We start from the raw sequence: 20,774 nt of genomic DNA on the forward strand, positions 1-20,774 counted from the left end.
TAGATCTAGTGTGTGTCCCCCCGTGTGAGTGGGGGCATGTACCAACTGGGTCAAGTCCAAGGCCGTCATGGAAGCCAAGAACTCCTGAGCTGCCGCCGACGCCTCGCCCACCGATGGCAGGTTGAAATCCCCCATGACCATAAGTCTGGGGGTCGCAACCGCCACCCCGGCTATTACGTCGGCCAGCTCAGGCAGGGCTTCTCTTAGTTAAACTAGACATACCCAATTCCAGCAACCATTCCTTATATGTTTTAGCCTCCAGTCCCCTAATCATCTTTGTTGCTCTTCTCTGTACTCTTTCTAGAGTCTCAACATCTTTTTTACATCGTGGTGACCAAAACTGGATGCAGTATTCCAAGTGTGGCCTTACCAAGGCATAATTTACTATTATTGGATTTGAAACAGAAGGAAGTGTTTTTGAGACTCAGGAATTTCTGAGACCCCCCAGAAGGGCACAAATTTAAGAGATGTAATTGTAACAGAAATTTCCAAATGGTTTAACGATAAGAAGTTAGACTTCTCTAAAGAAATTGATAATATTTACAGAATAAACTGATGATCCAGTTTGTAAGAAAATCTATTAAAGAGTAAGTAATTCAGAAGCATTATCATCAGAGATTTAACACCTTTGAGAAGGAAGTGCAAATATTTAGAGAAATTCCAATTATAATATTAAAGAAATATTCCTTCCTGACAGATCTCTTAAAGCCAAGCAACAATCACTTTCTTTGAGATAAACTGGAACAGGTTAGCTTTACCTTTAGAAATCAACGTTTTAGACTAAAACTCCCAAGACTTTTTGGAAAGATAGGGATTGAAATTGCACCATTTTTCAAAAGACAAAGATCAATTACCACACGAATTGGATTTGAAAGAAAAAGACAAAAAGAGGTCTGATGCTAATCAAGGACAGGCTTTGGAGATAAGAGTCAAACTGGAATGCTTGGAGCTTGGAACTTCCTCTTAATAACGGTGGATTTCCAGATTCTGACATGGAATGTCAATGGGGCAAATTCCCCACAAAAGAGAAAAAAGTTATTATTTGAAAAAATAAATCATTATATAATATGCAAGAAACCCATATTAACGAGACTGATAAAAAGTATTTAATAAACAAGACTTTGGGTGTGAAATTTATTTCTGCTGATTCTAAGAAGAAAATCAATGGGGTAGCTTCGTATATAAAACCCCAGTTATGTCCATATCTACTGTTTGCTGATTATAAAGGCAGATATATAATTGTGCAAATTGAATTACAGGAAATAAAATCTATTGTTAGTGGGATTATACATCCCACACTTAGAAAAAGTTGTTTTTATCACATTTTTATTAGTTTATCGAAATATAAAATACAAAGAGAAATTCAAAAAAGTACCGTATTTTCCGGCATATAAGACGACTTTCTAAACCCTGAAAATCTTCTCAAAAGTTGGGGGTCGTCTTATACGCCCAGTCATCTTATACACCAGAAAATACGGTACTTTGAAATTGTTGGCTTAAGCTCGTGGGGTTCCAATTGAGAGCGCGCTACTCTCCTCGGTTCACTGCATTGGCAAATGCAATCGCGACCCACGAAGATTCGTCTTAAATGCGCCACGAGAGACTCCACCGGGACCGCTAAAGGAAATATTTTTGGGGCGTTAATACAGCACGAACAAGCGGTAAAGTGACGCCGCTCCTCTCCTAGGGCCTCCCTCCCCTCCAGCTAACTTCGCCGGATACCGCAGAGAGAAGCGCCCTCCCTCTGGCTCTCCCCGCGAGCCCTAGGGCAAGCGGGGGCGGACCGAAGCAGCGATAAAAGTTAGGCAGAGAAGGACCGCCCAGCCGCGGCCGCCTTACCCGAACTAATCGTGGAAGCGGCTGCTGGCCTGCTCGCGCCTCCGAATTCTTGACTTACAACGTGGCGGGGCAGGGCAGGGCAGGCATAGAAACCGCAGCAACAGCGCGGCCTACCTGGGTCCCTTCTTCCGCTGCAGAGGAGAGTCGCCAGAGAGGAAAGCGAAGGAGAAAAGGAATCGGAATTTTCCTCTGAGCTTCAAACTTGCCTTCTGGTGAACCTCGCCTCCGTTGATAGAATGGAATGCCCACTTGGAAGAGGAAAACCATTTTCAGGAGAGGGGTCAACCGAGGAAGGATGGTAGCGACGGCTCCCCCTCCTACAGTCAAATTGGGTGGAGAACCTTTCCAATAATGTTAAAAGGGATTTTTTCCCCGGGTGATTTTTGAGAAGGAATAGGAAAAAAACAGTTTCACAAGATCAGCCTCCCTTCCTCTGTCCTAATGCAACTTTCTAGTGGCACCTGCCTGCCATGACACAGTCTATGACTGGGTTTGCAGATCTTTGTTTTTGTTGTTATTTATCTTACTAATGACTGAAAGGCACAAAAATGATGAATCTTAAGTATTGCTTCCTATATCATCTCAAAGTGATGTACAAAATACAGGTATAAATAATAATAAATTTGGAGAAGAGGAAAAGAAAGTAGAAGCAACAACAAAATCCAGAAAACACTACAGTGATGAGATTTTCAACGGATATCTAAAAGATGTAACAGAACAGGCCTTATGAATCATTCTTAAGTTGTGGTTTGAATAACATACCGTATTTTCCGGCGTATAAGACAACTTTCTAAACCCTGAAAATCTTCTCAAAAGTTGGGGGTCGTCTTATACGCCCAGTCGTCTTATACGCCGGAAAATACGGTAATAGAAAACTAGGAGGAGGCAGAGGGAAAAACAAAAAAAACATGGTGTAAAGAGGGAAAGGAAAGAAAAAGGCACCGACTTCCAACTCTCTTTAGCGCAGTAGAAGATAACAATATTATAACCTCAACTTTTTACTTTCACACAGTAGTGTATACTAGCCATTTCTATAATAACAAACCTATCTACTTAGCAAAGACAAAATCAAAGTTTCATTTTTCTTTCATTGTGAGCTCAAAATCTGGAAGCAATTTCCAAATAGTTAAATATATTCTCTTTGGATAAAAGAATCAATTTGACCATCTCTGTTTCTCCTAGCTATGGGGAATAATATAAACTTATACTTACTCATTAATCTTTATCATAATTTATATTAAAAGAATTCCCTATGTTATTTCAATTTTTTTTCTAATCCTGAAGGTAGAAAACACTTTCTAGTTTTGATATTTTACAAATTTTAAAAATTATTCAAATATTATATATAATTATCTTCATGGAGTAAGTCTTTTTCTTCTCTTGTTTTCAAATTTGACCAATACTATTTCGTAAACTTTGGGAATTACTCAACATTATATAAAAAGGCAGAAAGCATACATTTACAAACTCATTTTATAAATACAAAACTACCTTAAAGCATTCTTTCAATTCATATATCAAGCTTATAAAAATTCATCCTAACTAATTAAGTCATTAAATTTAAGTCACTCCCTCCAGCTTATCTTCATAGAATGAGATGTTTTTCCTCTCAGAAAAGTCTCTTTTCTTCAAGAAATTCTCAGCCTTGTTAATACGCATGGAAAAGGAGTCCCAGAGTTGTTCTGCTAAAAGTTGTCTCAAAAGATTCTCGACCTTGTAAGTATCCATGAAGAAAAAGTCCCAAAGTTGACCTCTTAAAAATTATGAATTTACTTGGCACTCTTGTTTTAATTGCATCAGGAGGATTTTATTCAAACCATCTTCATAATAAAAGATGGTGTCAGATTTAATTTTCTGCACCTAATTATGTCTCTTGTTCTTTTTTAATATCATCTGTATAATTTGTATCTTTAGACTTTAACTGGTTTATGGTATACATTATTTTCTGTATGAACCTTTCAAAGATTTCCTTGATGACAGACTCCAGCTCAGTTAAACATCTTCATAGCACCCTCTAGTGGTCAAAGAATGTTATTTATTTATTTTTTCCTTTTTCTAGCCAGTCCATAAAAATTGGACAATTTCAACCACTCACAGCAAAGCAATACAGGACTACTGATTATTTCAAAAATAGTAAGATAAGACCACAGCTGTTATCCTTATGTTTCTCCATCAAATTTCAAAAGCAAAAATACACGCTTCCTTATTTTAGCTACCTTCAGCGACCGTCTTCCTTGTCATTTATAAAGCTGTGATACACAGATATCTTATACAGTACAATACAATAATCAAAAAGTAGATGAATGGAAAAATCCAAAGTTTTACAAGAAATTAAACTGAAGGAAAGAGAAATCTAGAAATCACCAGAAGACCCCAACATACTTAATCAACTAAAATTACTGCAATAACTTATCTTCTTGTTGACTGTTTCAGATACTGAAAAGAAACTGAAATGTACGAAATGACACTTTTTTGAACATGCAAATAAACCAGGGAGATGGTTGGCATATAAATTAAGAAAACAGACAGAAAAAATATGATAATCAAATTTCAAGAGGGAAATAAGATCTACACAGATAATAAAAATATTCAAGGAATCTTTTGGAATTACTATACTAATTTATATAAGAAACAGAAAATCTTCCTAGAAAGTATTGTTGATTATACATCATCTCAAAATCTCCCTAAATTATTGTAAAACTATAAGCAAATTCTGAACAAATGAAAGCAAATTTTGAATAGTCCAATAATGACCTTTGAAATAACAGAAGCAATTAAAAGAGCTAAGACAAATAAAGATTTTATAAAATCTTTGAAGATCAATTATTTCTTCCGATGAAATGAATTCTATCTTATAGGGAAACCCTATGTCAAATTCAATGAAGGATGGCTACATTTCTTTAATACCCAAAGAAGGACTGGACTTACAGGCCAATTTCTTCTTAATAATGATTATAAACTTTTCACATCTATTTTAACTGAAAGACTTTTAAAAGTTTTACAGGACTACATACACAAAGACCAGTATGGCTTTTTACCCAAAAGACAAAACAGAATGTAAGAATGGATATAATTGATAATAATTTTGGATATAATTGAACATTTACAACAACGTAGCAACAAACAGGTCACATTAATTTTTTTAGATGCTAAAAAAGCATTCGATAATTTGAACTGGGACTTTATGTTCAAAGTAGTGGAAAAGATGGATTTTGGATTGGGTTTCATACAAGGTTTGAAGTCCATTTATACACTCCAGAAAGCTCGGATTATGGTGAACTGAGATTTGACAAAATCATATGAAATCCAGAAAGGAACAAGACGGGTGTCCTTTATTTCCTTTATTATTTATTATGGTGTTGGATCTGTTAAATAGGGATATTAGACAAGACAAGAGTGCAAAATGATTACAAATTAAAGTGCACAACTATAACCCTTGTGCTTTTGCTGATGATTTGGTATTGATTATGCAAGACCCACTAGAATATATTGAATATATTATGAGAAAGATTAAAATATTTGGAGAAATGGGCTTAAAAATAAATAAGCTAAAGATGACCATATTGACTAAAAATGTGAATGTGGAAGACCAAAAAAATTAGAACTTAAAACTGGCTTTAAAGTTGTGAAAAAGGTACAGTATTTTGGGGTGATTGTTACTGATGAAAATTCTAAGTTATATGAAATATGCTCTGTTAATCATCTACTTCTGACTGCTTTGAATTATAGTGTAATTTTCTATTCCAGTTGACTAATTTCCCTACTTGTCTTATTAAGTGCAAGATGATCATTCTTAACTAGATATTTATTAAGTGCTTGTAATTCCAAGCATGTTACAAGTCCTATGGAGATGCCCAGAGAACAGGTTTACCCAGTTATCTGGGATCAGTTTGATTCTGTTGGACTTGAGAAAGTGGACAGGTTCCTTCGGAATGCAAACACCACCACCTATATATTAGATCCATGCCTCTCGTGGCTTGTTAAGGCCTCCCAAGAAAGTATTATGTGAGTGGGTCCATATGTAGGTGAATTCACCCTTATTGGAGGGGGTGTTTCCAGCTCCTTTTAAAGAGGCATTGGTGTGCCTCCTACTCAAGAAACCATTGCTGGATCCCTCCATGTTGGTCAATTTTCGTCCAGTCTTCCATCTGCCCTTTTTAAGAAAGATGGTTGAGAAAGTAGTGTTGTTGCAACTCCAGAGGATCCTGGAGGAAATGGATTATCTGGACTCTTTTCAGTCAGGTTTCTGGCCCAGATATGGGACTGAAACTGTATTGGTTACATTCATGGATGATCTCTGGCAAGAGTGAGATGGAGGTGTGCTTCCATCCTTGCTCTCCTTGATCTCTCATTGGCTTTTGATACCATCAACGATGGTATCCTTTTAGACTTATGGAGATGGGGTTGGGTGGCACAGTTTATGCTGGTTCACCTCCTTTCTCCAAGGCTGATTTTAGTCAATGTTGATAGGGAATGAGAAATCCAGTTCATAGCCCTCTTTTATATGGTGCCACAGGGCTCAGGGCTCTCTCCACTCCTTTTCAACATCTACATAAAACCGCTGGGTGAGACCATCCATGGGATGAAGTATCACCAACACACTGATGATATCCAGTTATGTATCTCCACATCGGGTGAAGTGAGTGTCACAGTGGACATCCTTTTTCAATGCCTGGAGGCTGTAAAGGTCTGGATGGGGAGCAGTAGACTTCAACTGAACCCCAGTAAGACAGAATGGCTATGGGTGAGCCTCTCTGCACCCAAGAGTTTATCATCTTTGGTCTTGGATGGGGTTGCACTACCTTAGACAGACCCATTATGTAACCTGGACATTCTCTTCATGGCTCCTACTCAAAGAGCTGGAGGCCATGGCCAGGAGGGCCTTTGCCCATTTATGTGCTATGCACCAGTTATCCCATTCATAGTCAGGGAGTCTTGATACTCAGCCATTCATGCCCTGTCTGTCATGGTTCCGACAGACAAAGACAAATAAAGCAGAACTCCGAGGCTTGCGAATTCCTCAAAGAACATGTTTATTGTTATAATGTATCGGCACTTCATAAGTGAAACCAAGACTGAAGAGATACATAACAATTTCCCAATACAAAGTTAGAAAATCCCACCTCCAAGTCTATGCAAAGCTACGTTTCTCCATACAGCTTGTTGGCAGGCTTTTCATGGCATGCCCAGCCCGCAGTCCAGGGAGCAGAGGATGACCTTGGTTCTCACCAGAGAAAGCCTGAGAGAAAGTTTGTTTTGACTAGCGAAACACCTGCAACGCTCCTGTAACCCCCCTCCCTCCGTGCCGAGTTTGTCAACTAAAAATGAGAAAGGAAAATGGCCATAGCTATGCTCATTCAAATTTGACAGTTGGCTCCTCTTCAGAGGAAACAGAAATCAGGTTAAACATCCCCTTGGGATTTGTGAGGGTATTTCTCATAAAACTTTTTTATTAGCCTATCCGCCTTCACATGTGTACATTTCACCCATGTAGCCTTGGAAAGGGGGTAACCTTTCCACTGGACAGGGTATTGTAACCCTCCCATGTGCAGTCTTGAATCCAGAATATGTTTGATCTCATAATGTGTCTCCCCCTCTACCACAACAGGACCAGGTGGCTTTTTGAGAATGGGCCTCCAAATTTTTGTGATCAGTCCACATCTCAAATGGTAACTCTACCCCTTCCAAGAAATGATGCCAAGACAGCAACGCCCAACGAATTGCAAAAGCTTCTTTCTCCCAAACTGCCCACCTCCTCTCGGTCTCAGTTAATTTCTGGGAAGTGTAAGCACAGAGTTGTAATTCTTCCCTGTGATTTTTCTCTAATAGAACTGTCAAGCCTCTGTGGGCTTGCCACTAATGGGAGGGGGAGGGGGGGACAAGACCATCGGATGGAGGCATCCAGAGGCAGTGGACGGGACCAGCAACAGAGATGGCAGTGACAGCCCTTCCCTCCCCTGTTATCTGGATGCTGGAAGGAGGACTCTGCGGAGCACAGCTACATGGCTATCAGCTCTGCAGCCTTCCTGCCAAACAGCTGAATGGCGCGAAGAAGCGGCAGGAAACCAGAAGCTTGCCTTGTGTCCCAGCCTGGCTGCTGTTACCGGCGCGCACGCCGGATGCTGGCTAGGTGGGTGGGGGGTGGGGCCAGTCGGGAGGCATATATTTAGAGTGCTGGGAGGCAATTGCTCCCAGCGCTAACTTTGCTGTTTCTTTGAATACTGCATGCCAGAGCGTTCCGTGAATAAACCAACCACCTGTGAACTCAACGGCTTGTTTCTTGTGGAGCCAGGGGTGTGGCAAGAACTTCTGACAAGAATGGCTCTCACGGCCACATCGCTTGCGTCGGCTTGAATGATGATTGTTGTTCGGGTTCAGGGTGTTTAAGGTTCAGCTGCAAAGTTTAAGTTTTCAAATACTGCCTTGGATTCTAATGACCACTGCAATGGTTGACAAGGTTGGGGTTTCTCCCCCCCCTTTATCTGTTTTGAGCAAGTCAGTAATTGGCATGGCTATCCACGCAAAAGAAGGAATAAATTGAGGATAAAAGTTTGCAAACCCTAGAAAGCTTTGAAGCTGTTTGAGGGTGCATGGGGGTTGCCATTCTAAAACTGCTTTGACTTTGGCAAGGTCCATTTCTACTCCCTCATTTGATATCTGATACCCTAGGTAGTCAATGCATGTTTGGTGGAATTCACATTTTGACATACAGTTTGGCGTTCAACAGTTTTCTTAATACCTCATGGACTAGTTTGATGTGTTCATCCATGGTTTCAGTGTAGATAAGGATGTCATCAGAGTAAACCAAAGCCCCTTTGTATAAATGATTATGGAGCACTTGATTTATCAATTGCATGAATACAGCCAGGAGCCCCTTGCAGTCCAAAAGGCATCACTTTAAATTGAAAACTACCCAAAGGGCAATTAAAGGCTATTTTCCATTCGTCCCTCTTCCTAATTCGGATCTGATAATAAACCTCTCTTAAATCCAGCTTGGTAAAAACATTTCCTGTTGCTAGGTGGGCTAACATGTCCTTCATGTTAACAGCTTTGAGGGACCAGAAATCAACGCATAATCTAAGGGAGCCATCTTTCTTCTCCTTAAAAAGCATGGGAGTGGCCACTGGTGATTTGGCTGGCTCAATGAAACCCCTGGTTAAGTTTTTTTTTCCCAATATAAAATTTTTATTATTTTTCATCATAAAAAAAACATCACAAATGTTACACAATGCTATATGAAAGACCCCCCACCCCCCACCCCCCCGGACTTCCCAAACCTAATCCCAGGATAATATTCAGATATAAGTAAACAAATATTAGTATCTCTAACTCCACAAAGTATATTATTCTACATGAGTAGGTAAAATATATAAAAGAAAAAAAAAAGAAAAAATTTACTAAAAACCTAAATTATATTCCACCACTCTATGCTTCTTTTGAATATAAACAATCCATCTTCTCCATATTAATAAAAATTGTTCATTTGAGTAATTCTTCAAATAAGCCGAAATCTTTGCCATTTCAGCAAGGTACGAAACTTTCAATCTCCAGTCCCCCTGGTTAAGTTTTTATCAATGTACTCCCTTAGTTCTTTCATCTCCTTGGGTGTCATCGAGTACATCCTAGATTTAGGGAGTTTGGCACCAGGCAGAATTTCAATAGGACAGTCCGTAGTCTGGGGGGGGGGGGGGAAAGGACATCACATTGCTTCTCACTGAAGGCTTCTGCCAAATCCCGGTACTCATTAGGGACAAGCTGAATCCCTGGTAACTTTTCGGCTACAGTCTTTAAGATATCATGGGCCTCTCCATGAGTTTCACAGATGGCCAGTGTCTTGCTTTTATCATCAGCCTCAGATGGGGATGGTTCTATCCCAAATCTTAATTTGCACATTTCCTCCTCCCACCAGATGTGAAGGCATCATTTGTCAAACCATGCCAGCCCCAAAATTACTGCTTCAGTCATCTTCAGAACCACCACAAAACAGATGATTTCCCAATGCCGACCCATTTCTAAACATACAGGTTCAGTTAGGTGTGTGGCAGGAGCACCTCCAATGAGGGACCTGTTGTCCTGCTCAAACCCCATGGGGCGAGACAAGACCTTAGCTTGGATGCCCAGTTTCAGCACAGTGGGTAAATTGATTATGCACCAAGAGCACCCCAAGTCTATTAGGATGCCCAAATCCATATGAGCTCCTGTTTGGGGCACTACGAGCCTGGCAGGGATGTTAAAAGAGGGGATAGGTCAACTCACCATGGGGTCTCTCTCACCTTCATTGTCGCTGTCATACAACGCCGGCATCTGCTGCACCTCAGCTTGGGGTTTGGCTTCAAGCTCAGTGGGAGGGGAGGCTTTGATGTCTGGGCCTTGACACGCCCAGTTGGTTCTCTCTCTCCCCCCTCTGGGAGTTCTTTGCAGTTTTGCGGCAGCAACTGGCATGCTCCTAGGTTGAAGGTGAGGAGCGGGGAACTCCACAGCACGACGGCCCATTTGACTGCATTGATAGCACTTGATAGGAGCCCAGATTGGTGCTTGGCGGGCGTTGGTGGCCACAGAGGCTTGAGGACGTCAGCCATAGAGCCGTTTCTCTTGGACGTGCGGTGGCTTGGGTTCGGTGAAACTTGGCTTCTGGGAACGATCCAGTTTGATGTCCAGCACCACTGCCATGAAGTAACATTCACGTAGTAGATTGGGGAAAATTCGAATGATGCAGGCTTCAAGCAAATCACAATCTAGCCCCTGATTGAAGTAGTTGATTAGCAACCATTCAGGCCACTGCCCCAATCGGTTTGCAACTCTCCTGAATTCATGAACATACTCCTTTACGGGGTGACCTCTTTGCTTCAGGTGGTGGATTTCTTTCTTGGCCATCAGACTCGGGAGTCATCCTAAAACTGATCCCTCAGTTGCTCCATGAATAGGTTAATGTCATTCAATTCAGGAGCACCCTCATCGTGGAGGTTGGTCACCCAGTCGGCTGCTTCCACCTCTAAATTTGCCACCACTGCATTCACCATCATAGCCCCATCCAGATAGGCATAAGCGTAGCGGTCCAAGTGCGCCCACACCTGGTTTAGGAAGAAGTTCAGTCTCTCGGGATCTCCATCGAAAGTGGGCTTGATGGGAGGTGGCTCGAATCTTGGTGGGGCTGGTTGCGCTGGCTGCTGGGCTTGGGCGACCTGCTGGTTCTGGGGACATGACTGAACCACCCTCTGGACTTTTCTTGATGGGGCTCTGGGACTGGCATCCTGAGGCTGTGGCAACAGGCTTGGCTGGGGCCCAGGGCTCGGTATTGCAGCTGGCGGGGGGGTGAGTGAAGCAGAATGGGCTCCAGTGGCTGAGCTGGAACTCCGGTGAGGGGGAGGAAGAGATTGATAAGTTTTGGCATCTTTCACCCCAGCCCCTGGGCAACAGGGATCATATCTTTTACCTCCAGCCAGCCAAACTTATCCTTCAGCTGTTCGAGCGAGGGGCTGTGGACTGCTGACTGAAATCTCCATTCTCCAGAGTCATCCCATCCCATCAACCCATTTCCTTTCTTCCCATCCACAGATGAAGAACCCTGAGACGGCAGCAATAAAAGCTCCTCTCCAGCGGTTACAGGAGTGCTCCTGCATTGAGGGGCAGCCTCAGCTTGGAATAGGTCCGCTAAGGCTGTAGTTCCTCCCTGCGGTACCAGCTTCCCAGGTTGGATCAACTTGGTTTTCAGCTGAGCCCCTGCCAGTGATGCCTCCTCGGTGGCTGGAGCGCCAGCCTGTGCTCCGACAGCCTGAGTTCTGTTGCCGCTAGCAACGGTTTCAACTTTCTCCTCCATTCCAAGTCTTCGCCAGGTCTTTACTGCTCTCCCAGAAGTAAATGGGTAGGCGGCCGGGGCCCAGCACCCAGGGAAATGAGGGTTTTATGAGTCTTGGTTTAATGTCATGGTTCCGACAGACAAAGACAAATAAAGCAGAACTCCGAGGTTTGCGAATTCCTCAAAGAACATGTTTATTGTTACAATGTATCAACACTTCAAAAGTGAAACCAAGACTGAAGAGATACATAACAATTTCCCAATACAAAGTTAGAAATTCCCACCCCCAACTCTATACAAAATTACGTTTCTCCATACAGCTTGTTAGCAAGCTTTTCATGGCACGCCCAGCCCACAGTCCCGGGAGCAGAGGATGACCTTGGTTCTCACCAGAGAATGCCCGAGAGAAAGTTCATTTTTGACTAGCGAAACACCTGCAATCCTCTTCCCTCTGTGTTAAGAGTGTCAACTAAAAATGAGAAAGGAAAATGGCCACAGCCATGCTCATTCAAAGTTGACACTGTCATCTTCATATTGGACTAATGCAATGTGCTCTATGGAGCTAGTATCCGGAAGCTTCAGCTGGTGCAGAGTGCGGCCATACAACCTATACTAGGTGTCTGAAAAAGGGCACTGGGTACCAGTTTGTTTCCAGGTCCAATTCAAAGTGTTAGTCACCACCTATAAATTTGTACATAGCATAGGACCAGGTTACCAACAGAACTGGCTTTACCCAATCTCATCAGCTCATCTCACTTGATCAGGCAGGGAAGGTATGCTAAAGACCCTGTCAGACAAACAATTTTGATTGGCAAGGTCTAGTAAGAGAACCTTCTCTGCTGCTGTCCCAACTTTGTAGAACACCATGCCCCAGAGGTGAAGAAGGCCCCCAATTTCTTGGCCTTCCATGAAAGGGTCAAAACGTGGCTCTATGGCCTTGTGTGGGGGGCACAGAGGACCATACAATTGTGGGACTGCCTAGTCCCTTGAGAGCCCACCCACCTGTATTAAATTTTTGACTCTAATTTAATTTTTAATGTTAATGTTAATTTTTCGACATTGTTTTACTTTTCCGTTATGTTATATTGTACATTTTCCAGAGCCCCTCTTTGAAGGAGATGGATGGTGTAGAAATATGAAATATAAATAAACTACCATTTTGAATAGATACATCATTAACTATTCTTCCAATGAAAATGAAGAATTACAGTTACAAAAGGAATACAAATTGGAGTCAGATTTAATTCTACCATGGGTTAGATCAGGTAGACAGTAGCAGTTTCTCTGTTTTCCTAGGGCTGCTGTGTCTCCCTGATCTAACCCACTATCCCTGATCTAGGGCTGCTTGGGAGAGGTTCCCCCTTTCTAAGAATGACATAAGCAATTGTGTTGGGATGCAGGAACAATTGTGTTGGAGGAAATTGTTTCTAACAATAGCCAAAATTCCACTAAGCAGAGTACTGGATCCAGTCCATTTTATAAATAATGATAAATGAAGCCATCAGTATTTGAACTAAAGATGACTTAACAGTTTGTCCCTTTTTTGTCTTGCAGGGTAGTGAAAAATTGTCTTCAAAAGAAATGAAAGTCAGTCAAGGCAAAAATGGAAATAAAGTTGTTAGAAAAATTACAGAATTGGGACTTTCGCCAGAGGAAAATAAAAGTGAAATCAAAGTTGAAAAGGAACACAAGAGAAGACCGTCTGTCTCTTCCCAAATGGAGATTACCCAGCCAGATGTTGAAGCAAAATCTCAGTTTGAGAGGGCAGAGGCCAGTCCAGAACCTCAAAAGCAAAGGAATATACTTAAAAATGAAAAAAATATTAAAAAGGATGAGTCAGAAACTCCAGCTTTTAAGAATGTACTGAAGAAAGAGGCCAGACAATCAAAAGATAAAAATGAAAAAGAAAGAAGTCTTTCTGAAGACAAATCATTAATGAAGTATAAATGTAAAGGAGATAATATTCAGAAAACAAGTGAAAATGTTGAAAATGTAACATCTGAGAAAAGCATGAGAAATGAAGAAATTGTTTTGAAAAATAGTCAGCTAGCAAGAGTTTTGCCTGATGATAAAACCGAAAAGAAAAACAAACACAGAAGTGAAAGAAAGGCTTCCATGAACAGCAAAGAGATGAAAAACATTTCAGAAAAAAATGAGAGTATACGTAAAGAGAACAACAGAAAAGAGAGGCAGCTTTCCACAGAGAAATCAAAAGCAGAATACAAATTCAGGAAATTTCCAAATGATTCTAGGCCACAAAAAGAGTCACAGAGTACCTCAAAGATTCATGTTTCTTCCATAACATCAAAACGAAATGAAGAAGAAAAGCATGATGCAGAATCATCCAGTTTGGATCACACTTTGCAGCAAGGTGATAATCTACACCAAGTCAGGCGAAGATCAAGGAGTAGCTTAGAAGAAAGGATCATATTAAAACCTATGTCCAAGTGTTATAACAAATCAGCCAAAATACCTGAAAGTGAATTACAAGAAAGTTTATCTAAGCAGGAATCTGTGCAGAAATTGGACAAAGATAAACATTCAGAAGAGAGTGATCCAGATAAACAATCTAAGTTCAAACAGGAAATGAAAGTTTTTGAAGAAAATTCCACTGAGTTGGAAGTTGAAATTGAAGCACATTCACTTAGTAGTTTCCAAAAAGATGCTAATCATAAAGTTAAGGGGCAGTTGAAAGAAAAAATAAGAGAGAGAAGTAAAAGTGATAAATATTTGAGTACTTCAAGACTGGAAAGGAGATTGTCAGCAGATAATCACAAAGGCAAAATTTTTAAGAATAATAACAAGGACATGAAAAAAAAAGACGATGAGGGCAAATCAGAAGACAAAGGCATTAAAGAAGTAGAAAATAGTGCAAAGATGCCAGAAAATCTGCACACAGAGAAGAAGCCTATTAAAAGATTAAGTAATGAACACTGTAAGGTGAATACATCAACCCAAGAATTAGATGAGAGAGAGGGAAAAATACCAGCCTTCACAAGCCCTTTCATTTCTCTTCAAAAGACTACTGGGCGTTTACTGTATTCTGATCAAACCCAGGAATCAATGGAGGAATGTTGCAGTGATATACATAATCAACAAAGCCAAATTGAGGAAGAAAGCAGTAACAATTTACAGGAAAAAGCTGAACTGAAAAATATTATCAAAGACCAAATACATCATCATTTAAGGTCTGAATTCAATACAACATTGTATTCAAATTTTAGTAACTCTGAAGAAAAAGTGGAAGTTTTTTCTACTAAGGAAATAAATGTATCAAGTGGTACCTTTAGGCAGATTCCAAAGGATTTAAGTTGTTTTGAAAAAGAACAACATCATGTAAATGCTGCTTATGAAGAAACTGATCACATTTTACCTAATGCTGCATATGAAAATGAAAAATTAAAGTTTCATGGAATGACTGAGGACAGTCATAGTCCAAAGAATCTTACAAGTAGAGATCATCAAAGTTGGAAAAGTAGTTCTTCAATAAAGAGTTTATCAAAGGAATGTTCATATCAGAAATCTATCAATGTAGATCTTCCAGAAATCACAGAGATTTCAAATAATGGGTCAAAAGAGGAATCTTTGAATAGATCTTGTGTTGAATATACCATTTCAGATAGTCAGACCCTTGCTGTTAAAATGAAATCTCATGATAACATTGTCCTCAATGCAAACCTGAAAGATGATACGGCCAATATAAGAATTAAAAACTCAGAAGACACAATACATTTACCTTCTAAACCAGTACCTAGAAAAAGGATAAGTGCTGTAGTAGGCATTCAAGAAGTTACTGTGCAAAGAAAAACTGGAAGCGCATCAACTAGTATTTTAGAAAATGTTGATCTCATAAACTCAGAAGCAACACCTACAAATATAAGTGCAAACAAATATGTTTTAATCAACTTGGAGAAAGTAGAAAGAGATCATTTCAGTGAGAATATTGCAGAATACAAAATGAAAACAGACAAAGATCAGAGTATTGGTAATTTAGTAGAATTGTCTTCAGGTTCAGTGCACAAGAATGTTCCAGGGAAAAAAAGCAAAATATCTGCACTCACCAAAGGAGGAAATGATTTGAAAGAAGTTGTTGAAGATAATAATGAAAGCGGTGTAGTAGGCAGCAGTGTAGAAGGTAGCCATTGTATTGTTAGTCACAGTAGCATGGAAACTGATGCAAATGTTATAGGAACTAGCACAGAAAGACCTACTGGGAACCCTGCCACAGCTGACAGTATTAGAAAAAATCAAGGAGACGAAAACATATCAAATTTGCTGACCGAAGGTGAAGCCATAATTACTTGCTCAGAAGAACAAAGAAAGGCTCATTTAAGCTGTGCAAGTATAGAAGCAGATGAAGGTTTCACTTTGGGCCCTTGGATCAAAAGTAAAAAAAACACCCATTCTGTAGCAGAAAAAGCAATTGGTGAATGGATTATCACAATGGCTGAAGAAAGTGGTGCTGTTATGGAAGAGCTTGCAATATGTGAGAGTTCTTCAACCAGTACAAAGGAAAGAGAAAGTGGTGAATGCACTGTGAATTATGTAGAAGAAAGTACAAAGCAGGCAGTCAATGGAAGAAGAGATGATCAATGTGTGAATAGTTGTATAACAGAAGAGAAAGATGATGCTGTAACCAGTGCAAGCTCTGAACAAAAATGTGTGGCTTCCAATTGTGTTGATATAAGCAAATTTGATGGTGCCACATGCACAGGTGAAATAGAAAATGATGGTGCTGTAACCAGTGCAGGTACTGAAGCTCAGAATCAATCTATGACTGGTGAAAATCCAGTTACCTTTCAGAGTAACCCAGTTCGATCTGAACAAGCTAAAGTAGCTAAGGGCACTGTGACTTGTACAGCTATAGAAACTGAGCACATTGGTTCTGTTATCTGTTTAGTGACTGGTACAGATTCACAAGAGAATGCTGTAACTGGGCTGTGCCCTGAAATGGTAAATAACATAGCAACAATATCCCATGCTGACAAAAGTGAAGACATTGTAAATGGTGAAAGTGCTGTCACTAGCACAGGAATAATAGCAGAAGATGATCCTGCTTGTACACTTTTGGAGGAAAACCAGACAGGATTTGTAGGAGTCTTAGACCCAGTAGAAAAATATCAACTTGCCACAGACAGTACACAAGTTAGAACTGAAACAAATGCTGTTGAGGTCAGCCAAGGTTCGTATATTGATGATGAAGGTTGTGTAACCAGCACAGGTGAAAAACAAGAGGATGAAGAAGGTGAAAATTTTGTAACTAGTACAGGAAGAGGCAATGAAGAAACTGAACATGTGTTGGCTTGTACAGGAACAGAAAATGGAATGTTGCTTATTAACATGGGAACTACAGAACGTGAAAGTTCTTCTGTCTGTCTATCTACAGATCAGCTTGGAACAGGGTTAGATGAATATTCTTCAAATGCAAATAAAAGTTCTATTGATATTATGGCATGCTTATCAAAAGAAATGAAGGTTGATGATGTTCACAATAATATAAAGGGGACAGTTGCAAATAGCACCACTAGCGTTGGTATAAGTAATGAAAATATTATGGCAATTGTCCCCGCAAAAGAGGATGATTCTCTGTTTACTGAGACACTTAAGAGTAACAATGAACTCTTAAGTAAACAAAGTATAAATCAGCCATTGGTTAGTGAAGAGAAGAGCAAGAACACTGAATCTTCCTTGGATAACAGGAAATGTGGAGATCTGACTAAGATGGTCTCTAAGGAAATAAATATAGTTTCAGCATCTGCTAGTGAAAATGATAAAAGTGAAGGTGAGCTCATCTCTACAAGTGCGACCAAATTGTGCTCTATTCCAGCACATTCTGCCAAGCACAATGAGCCAACATTACCACTTGTTGCAAAAACAGTTGAAAACTTAGAGAAGGTCACAGGTCTGCTAACATCTGAAGATTTCAGTTTTCCTACACCAAGTACAACTGACAAATATATGAATCAAGATGGAAATGTTATGAAATCTAATAAAGTTTCTATTAGTATTTTAGAAGAATTTGAAACTCCAATGCCAAGCATAACAGTGGAAGGTACTGACACTGTACTTGCTACTAACAGAGTTGTAGAGAAAAACAGCAGCATGGAGATAAATGCCATTTCTATGCCCAGTGTATTTACCAGAGGAAGTGATGAAATCCAGGTGGTTGGTGATAAAGAGGAAAGGGATGAATGTACTGCAATTTCCACAAGTATAATTGAAGACATAGAAACTCCTGTTTTTGAGGAAGGCAATGAAGACAATGTTCAATGTTTTAATCTAAGACTGGAGCAAACTACTGATACTGCCACAATTTCAACAAGTTCAGTAGAACATTTTGAATTTTCTGCTGAGAAGCAAATTAATCAGATCTCTGTAACAGAAGGAAAATTATTGAATTTTGCTCAGCTTGCAACCAAGATATGTAACAGAGTTACACATAGAGTAGATGTGCCAATAGAAACAAAACACAGAAGTGAAAATACAGTGGTCTCCCCAGAAGAAGTAGAAAAGTACAAGACTGTTCAAGAAGATACAAGCCAAGAATCTGAATTAGATGAAAATGACATGCATTTACTTACAAAAGTAGGAATATGTCATGGTCTAGAGTTCAGTATTACTAATAGATCTGATCAGATGTTTATTGCTTCAACTGCAGAGAATCTTGCAAAGAACACTGACAGATCAGGGGCTAGTGCCTCAGAAGAAACTCCATGTCTATTGACAAACACAGAAGTAGAAGAGAAAACCAGTATGTGCCTTGAAGAATTAGATCCCACTATGTTGACAGATTTAAAAAACAATAAGAATTTAATTGAGTTACCTAATGCTGGTCAAGGGATTGAGAGGGGGAAAGAAAGAAGAGAATCGTCAATCATATCGAAGACTGATGGCAATAGTGAAAGCATAGAAATTTCCACGAATACAGTGGAACCTGTTAACATAGTTGAACTTTCCTGTGCAGAAATAAGTTTTGATTCCTCTGTCTCGTGTGGTCCATCTGCTGAAACATATATGGCTGGAAATAAAGCCAAAGAAGATGGGAAATATATTGAGATTCTGTTGAAACCTGCTTGTCTGCTAGAAAAAGAAATGTGGAATGAGAAGATAGACTTTATTACTCACCAACCAGTATTAAAAACTAAACTTACTGAAGAAAAGAATGTCTCCAACCTCAGTTCATTACCATTTGAATTAGGAGGAAATTCTGAGAACGCTCAATGTAGCAAGGCTGATGTAAATGCTAAAGTACCAGAAACTCTTGTTCATGGAAATACAGAAAACAATAATGGTAAGAATTAAATAGAAGAAACTATCTGTAACTCAGGGTTGAACTGTCGAGTCCTTGGTGTTCTCTGAGCTTGGTTGCTTGCTTGGAGATGTTTCATTATCCAATTAGGCAATATCATCACTGCAAGTGAGTATGGTGTTTGCTCCGTTTATATACAGTAGCATGCCCTGCATATAATGTTCCTTGGATTAGAGCAGTGGCCCCCAACCTTTTGGGCACCAAGGACTGATTCCGAGGAGAGAGATTTTTCCACAGACCGGAGGGGGTGTGGTTTTGTATGCTGCCTGCATCCTACGGATGGGGCTTCACTTGTTTGCATGGACTGGTTTCTGGCATGCCACGGCCCGGTACCGGTCCATGAACTGGGGGCTAGGGATCCCTGGACTAGAGTATTGTTTTCTGTTTGATTGGTGTTAACTCCTGCTTATCTGGCTGTTAGAAAGGATGTGTTCCGGTGGTTTGTCTCTTGAATGGTGTGTGAGTATGGTTTATTTTTATGTGTTTTGCAGAAATTCCCTAGTATTTATGCGTTTAGCTTGATCTAAAATGCTCTTGGTTTTCCAGTTGAAACTATTATTGTTTTTGTCCATTTGTTGTGAGTTTTCATTATGCCTTCTGATTGCAAGTTTGTGTTCATTGATGTGCTTTGCTAGTCTTCCACCTGTCTGTCCTACATAGTTGTTAGTCCTTACACTGCATGTCGTAAATGACTCTTGGTTTTTTTCCCTTCTATGATAGCACTTATTCTTGTTGGTTCTATAGTGGGTTGAGTCATTTTCTGAGTAGCATAAGGGTTTAATTACTGTAGTGAGTTGATCACTTCTTGATTCTTAATAAAAAGGTAACACTACCATACATCAAAAATCTCAGAACAGCCAAAAGACTATTACAACCACACAGCATTATTGTACCACATAAACTAAATCCCTCCAAAATATCTTAAGTAAACTAAAAGACCCAATATTCTAAGAAGAAAAATCAGGAATCATCTACAATATACAGAATAAGTTCTGTAATCTGGAGCACCTTGAACCAAGATAAATCCCAAAACACTATGGAATTTCTGGAAGCTTGGTATTGAGACAAATCAGCCATTGAGAGACATATAGAAACATTTGTACACCATTTGAAAAAAACAATAAAAAAGCTAAGAAGGAAACAAAAAGATCAGAATGCATCCTTGCTAACAGCCAGATAAGCAGGGATTAACACCAGGCAAACAAGCAAAAAACAACCCTAATAAAGGGACCACCAAAGGAAAAACTACACCTCAACAACACTGGCAGAGCAAACTACTGTATATAAACAGGGAGCAAACCTCACACTTATTCCCACTAATAATATTACCTACTTGAATAATGAAAGCAAATGTGAGACCTGCCCCAGCTAGGTCCCTAGGAAAGAAAGACCCTCGGCTCCATTTGGTTGAAATGACAGATTCTTTTACTAAGGATTAATGGTTGCAGCAAAAGCGAGGCTAGAACTTAGTATTTCCATGGAAAAGCTACAAGTTTTCTCTTCCTGTGGCCCTCACCCCTTGACCAGATTGTCAGTATCTTATAGCATCCCTTTGTGATGTTTTGGGAACCGCTTTGATGTCAGGCGCATCTTGAGAAGATTTCACATTCTTTCCCAGGCCAGGCGTCCTTGGACAGCTGGATTAGTCCAGTCTGACATCTTTGGTTCCTGTCAGGCCCTTTCCCTCCCCCTTACATCCTTCTCCTTTCCTCCTTTCCTTCCCCAAATTCCTCTGCCCCCTCCCACTGTTTATGGCAGGATGCCATCAAGCTTAGCGAAGCGTAGCGAAGATGGCAGAGCTGACAGCAAACAACCAAGCTCAGAGAGCAC

The 20,774-nt window shown here is 40.1% G+C and overlaps 1 protein-coding gene across 1 annotated transcript in view; it reads left to right on the forward strand.

Annotated features, from left to right (window-relative positions):
* The window catches only part of BOD1L1 (biorientation of chromosomes in cell division 1 like 1), a 191,747-nt gene that overhangs the window by 86,348 nt on the left and 84,625 nt on the right, over positions 1 to 20,774 (forward strand). Inside the window, exon 13 of the mRNA XM_015814955.2 lies at positions 13,190 to 18,926. Within this exon, the coding sequence (XP_015670441.2) occupies positions 13,190 to 18,926 (5,737 nt within the window). The remainder of the gene's footprint in view (positions 1 to 13,189; positions 18,927 to 20,774) is intronic.

Source organism: Protobothrops mucrosquamatus, unplaced genomic scaffold (assembly GCF_001527695.2).
Source record: "Protobothrops mucrosquamatus isolate PMUCROS unplaced genomic scaffold, P.Mucros_1.0 scaffold_97, whole genome shotgun sequence".
Lineage (NCBI taxonomy): Eukaryota > Metazoa > Chordata > Lepidosauria > Squamata > Viperidae > Protobothrops > Protobothrops mucrosquamatus.